The sequence below is a fragment of the Camelina sativa genome, unplaced genomic scaffold, assembly GCF_000633955.1.
Source record: "Camelina sativa cultivar DH55 unplaced genomic scaffold, Cs unpScaffold00619, whole genome shotgun sequence".
NCBI lineage: Eukaryota > Viridiplantae > Streptophyta > Magnoliopsida > Brassicales > Brassicaceae > Camelina > Camelina sativa.
Window position 1 is genome coordinate 8788 of NW_010921762.1, and position 9809 is coordinate 18596.

Below are 9809 nucleotides of genomic sequence, written 5' to 3' on the forward strand. Positions count from 1 at the left end.
TGATCAAAAAAAAAAAAAAAAAGGTCTGTAATTTGTTTACTGATGATTATGATGATGATGACAGCTGATGGTGAAGGAGAAAGAGAGAACATGGGCGGTGGAAGTGGGAGATGATGAAGAAGAAGAAGAAGCAGTGGTATGTCCGATAATAGTGGAGGATCTGAACAGGCAAGGGGAAATGCAGATAGACATGATGGTATGCGAGGAGAGAGGGGAGTTTGTGGAGATAGGAGATGTGGTGAGAGGATTGGGATTGAAGATATTGAAAGGAGTGATGGAAAGAAGGCAAGGCCAAATATGGGCACACTTGATCGTACAGGCAAACAACCCACAAGTGACAAGGCTTCAAGTCTTCTACTCACTAGTTGAGCAGCTCTTTCAACACCAACACCAAACATGATTTCCTTCTTGTTGTTATACATCATAGTGTAAACTCTGTTGATATCATTAGTTATAGTAAGTGTAGTTCCTTCCTTCTTTCCATTTTGTAGAAGAAGAAATAGAAACATTACTTTTTTTTTACTCAAATCGAAGAAACAAGTTGGGCTCCTATCAAAAAAAAAAAGAAACATAGCTCTTTCAACACCAACACCAAACATGATTTCCTTCTTGTTATACATCATAGTGTAAACTCTGTTGATATCATTATTATAGTAAATGTAGTTCCTTCCTTCCTTCTATTTTGTAGGAGAAGAACAAATATGTAGAAACATTACTTTTACAGTTTTACTCATCGAAGAAACAAGTTGGGCTCCTATCAAAAAAAAAAGAAACAAGTTGGGCTTTGAGAGTCCATCCATGTAATAGAAAGAAGGCCCATTTGAAAAGATGAAGTACGACATCGTTTAGGTGTGGATAACTCTGTTGAAAAAAAACTGACAGAATCAGAAAAGTAGAGATTCCCCGTTATCCTCGTAAGGGATAAGGGGGGAACAAGGAGAGTCGTATCGTATGTATATAATGAATTGATCGATTTTTTTAAGGGTTTTTTTTGTTTTTTTCTGTTATTTTTTGGTTTTGGCCACAAAATTGAATTGAAATTTTGGGAAGAAATTGAAATTGAAATTGAAATTGAAGAAGCTAAAGCGTCGCTCACCATCTCTGCTTGGGGTTTGGGGGTTGGTTCCCCCTAATGAAAAGTCAAACAATGGTGGTGGATCAATGGAGGTGATCGGATGTGCATATTGCATCAGAAATCACAGATTGAACGGATGAAATGTCACTGATGTTAATTACATTAAAACTTCTGCTAATATAAGCCGATGGTGTGTGTGTGTGTGCGCATATAAGATTTGGATAGAAGAAATACAAACAAATTCGAATTGCCGAGATGAGATATAAAGTAGCCTGAAGCTGAAGGGTATGTTATATAAATAAATAATTAAGACATCATTCCTTAGTCTTGCCATAAAGACAAAAGGAAAAAAGAACCAATCATTTTTTTTTTTATGCTCTTTGGACAAAATAAAATAAAATATTCAAAAAATATTCATTTTCACATGATTGCACCGACGACAGCGCAAGCCAGCGAAGCAAAGACAATGGAGAAAGCCGAAATGAGCGATGAGGACGACGATTTCTGAGAGAGAGGAATGGACCCGAAGGCGTTTTGATAAGAGGGAGCGTCGGCAGACGACGACGGAGACAAGGCCTCTGCTTCGGCGGAGTAGGTCCCGACGGAGACGAGGAGCTTCTGGTACTTGGTACAGTGGCCTGGATGTGCACTTGTGAAGTATAAAGTTCCGTTTTGGGTGAGGTTGAAGAGAGAGTTGCCGTCGTTCATGTACAAGATTGGGTCTTTGGTGTTGCAGCTCTTAAAATTGGAGGACGTCACTTGAATCAGCGAGTCTTCGCTTGGTGGGTACAAGAACACTGCTTTTGTTTTGGTCGTTTCAGCCAACCAATGATATGATTAGAATTTGAGATTCGAAACTGTAAAAGAGTTAGAATATTTCGAAGAATGACTTACAGAGGGAGTCACCGATCTTGAAAGAGTGAGATTTGGGCCATTTGGAGTAGACTTTAGCATCAACTGGGATACCCCATGCGTCCAAGTCTCCAACTTTGTATAGAGTCGACGACACTTTACCAATCCCCTGTCCTAACAATATCGCCACCACCATTATCATGCTGCTCAAACTCATGACTCCCATCTCTCTCTCTCTCACTCTTCTTGATTGGTGTACTTCTTCGCTTCTCAGATCTCCTGAAAAGCTTTATATATATAAATTGGTGAAGCAAAGGATTCAGAAATGACGATTGTACCCCCTGAGGATGGGGCACATGGCCCGAAGTTGGCAATGTCGCATCGGGGAGGGGTCTCCAATCGAAATGCATTTGCAATAATAAAATGTCTGCTTGTGTAGTGTTTCACATGGCCACCACCACACCTGTCTTACATCACTTGCGGTTCCATAGATTCATTCGGGTCTTTGAGTGTATTAGTTTATGACTGACCTCTCGTAAGCATTTCTATTTCCTTTTTTAAGTAAGCACAGACGATCATTGCCCTAAATATTCAAAATGCAAAAAGATTATTAGGCTTCCATTAAAACACCAATACCGTTCTGCACTATTACTATGGTTTAGGGCCAGCCAATATCGATTGTTTTTCAAAGGCCCAAAAAGTTGAAAGATAGAAGATGAATAATGGCCAAAGCTCAAATACGCTGAAGTGCACAGGTCTTAAGAGTGTTTGCTACATCTGGTGAATGCACAAAATCCAAATATAACTAAACGAGTGGAAAGAGTTTATGACTTAAGGTGCGTATTAAGAGAAGTTGAAAAAATCATCAAGAGAAGACGAACGGGCGTTTCCTCTTTTTCTTTTTTTTTTTTTAAAAATGTCAAGAGAGATGTTGGTATTTTGGTTATTATGGGTTTAGAGGGTCAGCTTCTGCGGTCATCTCCTTTGCTGCTGACCACTCTAGTGATCCTGCAATGGCAATAAGCAATACACTAGAATCATTGGTCCTCGAGAATGATCAGATCAAAGGCGCTGTTAAATATGAACATAAAACGGTTCCAATATGGCAGGCATTATAAATGAATCTACAAGCATGCAGAAAGATCAAATGCAACGTTTATCGGTTGGATATTCATGCATGAATAGCATAGCTTTTGTTACATTTCATGAATGATGATGAACCACAGAGGTTCATCTCATGAGTTTGATGGCAATATATATTAATCCCAAGTCCACTAGTTACTTTCTACAACCCAATTAAGCGTGTGTACCACATGACTTTTTCTTCGTTTTAAAGCATTTCCTGAGTAATGTCAAAAGACTTACTTGACTTGTGGATCTCGGCTACATTCATCAACCTCCTCTGCAATATAGAGGCCACAAAAAGGAATACAGAGCACATTCCAAACATCACAGTCATTGGAAACGCGTCGACCTTAAGCACACAAAGATCAACAAACCTCGTTAGGTCCATAGCAAATCATCTTTTCCTATACAGGTTTACATCCAAACAAAGAATCCAGATAACAGATATTGAATAAATAACTTGTAGATTGTACACTAAGTATTTCTAATGGCTAGCCTTGAATAATGGATGATGAATGAATATGGGAGACCCTATATGCGAACTGAAATCTATATAAGTTGAGCCAAACATTTACCCAAAAGCTAAAGAAGTGTAAAAAATTGTCTTCAGAACATAAAGTTCCTTATTGGCAGTGATACTAACACCACTGTCTTGAAGATGACTGAATTTAAAAGAGAACTGGAAAACTCACATTGTACAATACAAGGCAGACAAAGATGTTGAGTGGGATGCGGAAAAAATTCATGATGGTGCTTCTGGCTTCCTCTGGAATGTATTGCGATCTCATCTTCATTATCGATGGCCAAAAGATCCCTACACACGCTTCGAATGTGCAGAAACCCATTAACTGAATGCATCCAGAGAAGGATATGTTTCCACCTTTTACACCGGAGGGTGCCACCAAGAACTGCTCCAATTTAAGATTTGAGAAGTTATTATATTGGTAATAGTCTTTAAATATGGATTAAGTAAATAGAAGACAGGGAGGGACCATACGCTTGTTACAACAGGAAGCATGAGAGCTGCAGAAGATATCACAAACACGATCTGCATATAGCTCTCTACTTTTGGAGACGAATGTGCCAACAAACGAGAGGCAATGGAGCTACCAAGCATTGAAGCCAGCATGAATGTAGCAAAAATGAAACCATGTGGAATGTCCTCTTCATTAGGGCTCAAAGCAGGAGTCCAGAGAAACACAAAGGTGTACATGGAGCCTTCGAAGAGAGACTGTATGGCACCAAGCAATGCGATCTTTTCATCTGATTTCAATAATAGAAGTGGTTAGTGGAATAAAGGTAGAAGCAAACCCCATGTAATGTTACGACTAAAAAACAAAGGCAAGAAGATAAGAGATGGGACCAGAAGCAATGGCAGAGGCGGCGTTCTTGAACTGGGTAAGAAGGTCTTTGTTTTCTGAAGGATCTCCGTAGTTTTCGGACCAAGAAGAGATAATAACGGCCATACCAATAGCAAGGAAGCAAGCAGCAGCATCGAAAGGAGCAACAGGACCGAGGGCGAGAGAGTCGACAAGGAAATTGCCAAAGAGACCAGCAATGATGGCGACTAAACCATTACCAAGGAAAATAGCCTTGGAGAAAGTGAGAGAAAGCCACTGCTGCTCGAAGCCTCTCTTGTTGTGCTCAGCGACAAGCCAGGATTCGAAGGCAGAAAAGAGGAGGGAAGTAGCGATACCACCAAGAACACGACCGACCATCAAAACTTTGTACTGAGGGGAATGTTTGGTGATACAACTGAGAATGTAGGTAATGCAGTAGGTGATAGAAGCTCTCTTGCGACCCCTAATTAGTAAGTGAGTTAAAAAAAAAAAGAGTCATTGAATGAAGATCCAACAAAAAAAAAAACACAGTGTTAGTTAGTAATATAGAAGATGAGAGAATTGAATTGGAAGGCTGACTGTTTGTCGGCAAGAGATCCAACGATGGTGCCAAACAACATGGAAGATCCAAAACCAGCGATAAAGAGCTGACCGATCTCCCCCTTGCCGAAGCCATAAGTGCTGTAGAGATAGTACACATAGGGACCCTGCAACCAGTCCCCAGCTAAGAGGGAGAACTTAAATCAATCAATTGTTGGATTTATTTAGGATTATCGAAGAGCCCTGCCTGGGCTTAACATTCACTGATTCCGGTCAAATCACACAAACCTGCCTATGGATCTATCTATCTAGTTCACCCGACCGACACTACTAAGCTGCTACTAGACAACAATTAATTAAATCGATCGCGCAGGAATATGGATCGAGAGAGAGAGAGAGATGTACACTCATCAGAAGAAGATGAACTCACCCATCATGAGAGAGTAGACGAGGAGATAGTTGTTCTTGAAGGAGTTGAAGGCGGGGGATGTGTTAATGCGGTCTTTGTTGGATTTGCTGAGCTCCAAGCCGGCGACGATCGCAGCGAGCCCACCGAACACCACGAAGTAGAAGATCTCCATTGATTCTTTTTCTTCACCGATACGACGATCTCAGATCTCGCACGCTGATGGGATTTGTGATTTCTATAGAGAGAGAGACTCTTTGTGTTGTCTTGTGTTGTGTTGAGTGATACTTATTTCATTTAAATCTTTTATATGTTTTAATGTTAATGTTAATGTTAATGTTAATGTGTGCCTCAATTATTATTATTATTATTTTAATCCATTTAATAACTTCTATTTTACATACACTACTAAAACCTTGATAAACTAATTAATCTATAGATTTTTTAAATGCATATTAATTAATATACAGTTTTACATAGATATTTTCTTTACTGTATAATTTAAAAAAAAATAATCTTTCAAATGATGCTATATCAAGAAAATTAATTGAATTCACTTGTGACAATGATTTGCATAAATTTAACTATATGATTAAATCTCTACTATATAGGTAATAATAATAATAATAATAATAATACATGTTTATAAAATCAAAATTAGCATATTGGAAGTATGCTATTATACATTTGGAAGTATTACACATAAATCAATTGTACAACTTCACAAATTCGGCTAATATTCAATATTCATGTTTAATAAGAGATAATTCTCCGAAATAAAAATAAAATATGTGTATAATTCAATATTCATGTTTTGTTTTTTTTGTTTTTTTTATTCATGTTTTGTTTAAAGTATTTACCAAACATTTAATTTATCAAATAATAATATTACAATAATTTTTTCAGTGATGCATATGCTCTAACTATTAAATATGATCTCATAATCTTCTAGTTTTATGTTTAATTCCATTTGCAATTTGTTGTTCAAGATGAATATAAACACTAAATAGTTTATTTCTAATCTGCATTTATTGAAAATATTTGGGAACGAAAATTAAATATAAAAGGATATTTAATATGGTTATTCCTGAGTTATAAACAAAAATATATATATATATATATATATATTTCAAAAGTAGAGAGTGGGAAAGTAAGAAAAAAAAGGAATAAAACGAAGAAAAATGAATATAGAATGCAATGCTTATCTAACTATCACCAGTTTAAATGTTCCTCGACAGTCACTCAACACATGTTTCATTTCTCCCATTTCTGTAATCTGTATCTAGAGTAGACACACCTTTAGTATTTTTGAAGTATTTATTCACTTGTGCGTGTGTTGCATTAACCAATTCTCTCTTCTTTTTTTTTACCAACCAAAAAACCATTTTTGTTATAGATATATTTTATTATATGGATGTCATGTTCATTAGTATAAACCATAAACTCTAATATTATATTATATATATATTGTATTCTATGCAACAAATAAATAATATAGAGAATTATTTTCCTAAACATTTGTTTTTAACATTTTTTTTTTTACTATTTTACCCCAAAACAAACATATATCTATATTAACATTTTTGAAGTACATTTTGTGTTATATCCTTTTAGTTTTGTTTATTTAAAAAATTATTTACAACATTAACCCCTAAAACATTTCAAAAACTAACATTACTCCAGATTTTGTTTCCTAAATATTTTACATTTCATTTCAATTATAAAAATAACAGCAATCAATATATAAATAGAAATTATCATATATTTAACCATACATTATGTTGTGTTTTGAAGATATTCTATATTTGAATCCTTCATAAACAAAGAAAAAAATAATTTGATTCCCATTTTATTTTCCAAAATCTGTGAGCTTTGATTCTTAACGTAAAAAAAACTTCGATTGACAAATTATTTAAATATTATAATTAACATATATAAACTTAATAAATATTTTAATTATTACGAATATGTAAAATTAAAAAATTCTAAAATACTATGACTCCTACTGGTAACCATTAGAAGAACAAAAAGAATAATACGGAATGGAATAAACAGTTTTTGAAGAATGAAAAGAAAATCTGCAGAGAATAAACTAAATAGTAAATGGTAACCAAACAATCAAAATATCTTTTTAAATATATTAAATATTAAATAAATTAAATTCAATAATAATACTAATACTACTTCTAATGTATATACAATAAATTTTACATTTGTTTTAAAAAAAAAATTTGTGAAATTAAATTTTAGATATGTCATATTAAATAATAATATTTAATATTAACCTACAATACAATTTTAAAGGTAATTTAAATATTTTTAGTTTTTATTTACTATATAAACATGAGTCTCTTAAATTTATTTTACTATTCATATATGGTTTTCAAATAGTCTTAAGATTAGTTTAACATGAAATTCATATCAAAATTTTTTTTTCTGTCAATATATTATGAAAATATGAAAATTATTATATTAGAAAATTGAATATTATTAATAAACTTATTTTTTTATTTATTTTAAAATATAAAAACGAATTTTAATATTTGTTCTTTTTTCTGTTCTATTTGTTCCTCATCAATTTTGGAGAGGAACACTTTTGTTCTATTGTTTCTTATTTTTTTTAAGAATGTAGAGGAATGTAAATGAAAAATTATTACTATCAAATGGTAAAAAAATTGTGGAATAAAAAGGAATATCACATTCCTCTTCGTTCTTTTCCTAAAATATGGTCACCAATTAAAGTCATAATGTGGTTATATAGTAGATGAGTTATAAAGAAAACATGTTGAAATTAATAAAATATTATTAAATTTGTGTTAACACGGATTAAATATTCATTTAATTATTTATCAACATTACTAATATTAGAATATTTGACAGAAAATCAAGTTGATTTAACTAAGATTTTATAAAATAATTAAATCATTAGAAAAAATGTGACTTAAACACAACGTATAATTACTGATTATGTATTTAAAACCCTTATTATTTTGTTATAATAATTAAAAACTAAAATAGAATCTCAAACACTAAACAAAACAAACCAATGGTCATGAAGTGTATTGCGGGTTAAAAAATAATATAAATATTTATCCGTACAACAACTAGAAAATTTAGTTATTACTCTATTTACAAAACATTCAATATTTAACAAATAGATACAACAAAAAATGTAAATTATAATAGAAATTATATGCCCGCATTATACCGCAGATTAAAATATAGTATATCTTTGTTATTAAACCTAGTTCTATATAATATCATTTTAAGTCATGTTTAAGATTCTTACCCATAAATTAAAAAAAAGTAACTTTTAATTAATTTATCTTTTTTTACATAAAACATGAATAAGTAAAATAAATTCAACCAATAAAAATATTGAACTTTTGTCATTAAAATTAGAAACATCACTTAAAAAAACAAAGAAAAAAAAAGGAATCCCAAAACTATCACTTGAAAGCGATACACACGAAGTACTGTAATTAGTTTGAAAGTTCTGAAAGTAATTCATAATGATAAGGTTCCTTCATAATTTCCAATTTTGGCCATATTCAATAGATTAAGATGCCGTGTCAGTATGTCACTATCACGAAGGAGGTAACTAGGTAGGTAAGGATAGCAAACGTGATTTTTTAAAGTATCATAAAAATTCATAGGTTCTTGGCGTTCAGTTTTTCGATTTGGTTTCGGTTCGGTTTTTTCGGTTTACGGTTTTTTTGGTTTTATAAAAATTGAACGATATAAAAACCATATGTAATTCGGTTTGGTTATGGTTCAGTTTTTTTAGTTTATGGTTTTTTCTGTTTTATCAAAAATGAAACCATATAAAAACCATACGTATAACGGTTTGGTTTGGTCTCAGTTTTTAACGGTTATTCCATACTTTAAAAAATAGATAGTTGATACATAACTAAAAAATAAGCATAAAAGTAATATCTAAACATAATTCAAAAAAATAGAATCCAAATATAGTTTTGTAAACCCAAATACTTAATTGAAATTTAAAATTTTAAAAAGTAAAGACTATTAAAAAAGAAAACCAGAAAAAAAAAACCAAAAAAAAAAGCTTGGAAATCAATAACTAAAAGCCCAAAAAAAAAATTACTGATATTGTTATAAAATATAAATTTATAAGTTGAATAAACTAATTATATCTAATTATCTTAAATTTTTTTAAAAAACCAAAAAAATCATTCGGTTTTACAATTTTTAACCAGACCAAACATAAACCAAATGGTTAATTATAATAAAAACCAAACGAATTTTTAGACTAAACCATAACCAAACCAAACCATTTATTTCGGTTTGGTTCGGTTCGGTTTTTTGGATTTCGGGTTTTTTGTCCACCCCTAAATTACGTTCTTCAAACTTAACAACAACAAAAAGAACACCTAATAAATGACCCACATAAACAGAATACATAGTATAATACTCTCGGCAGAAAAACAGAACACATAACATATACGCGGGA

General features: G+C 32.5%; 2 protein-coding genes across 2 annotated transcripts; both read right to left on the reverse strand.

Annotated features, from left to right (window-relative positions):
- Positions 1–1338: 1338 nt before the first annotated feature.
- LOC104773680 (mavicyanin-like) lies at positions 1339–2503 on the reverse strand. The gene is made up of 2 exons (XM_010498324.2): positions 1970–2503; positions 1339–1872 (listed from the first exon to the last, which is right to left on the reverse strand). Exons 1-2 carry the CDS (start codon positions 2151–2153, stop codon positions 1496–1498), a joined length of 561 nt encoding a protein of 186 aa, XP_010496626.1. The 5' UTR covers positions 2154–2503; the 3' UTR covers positions 1339–1495.
- A 140-nt stretch (positions 2504–2643) lies between these two features.
- LOC104773682 (molybdate-anion transporter) lies at positions 2644–5609 on the reverse strand. The gene is made up of 7 exons (XM_010498325.1): positions 5363–5609; positions 4972–5116; positions 4416–4855; positions 4050–4315; positions 3745–3960; positions 3293–3401; positions 2644–2935 (listed from the first exon to the last, which is right to left on the reverse strand). The coding sequence occupies exons 1-7, from the start codon at positions 5511–5513 to the stop codon at positions 2874–2876; spliced, it is 1389 nt and encodes a 462-aa protein (XP_010496627.1). The 5' UTR covers positions 5514–5609; the 3' UTR covers positions 2644–2873.
- Between the last annotated feature and the right edge of the window lie 4200 nt (positions 5610–9809).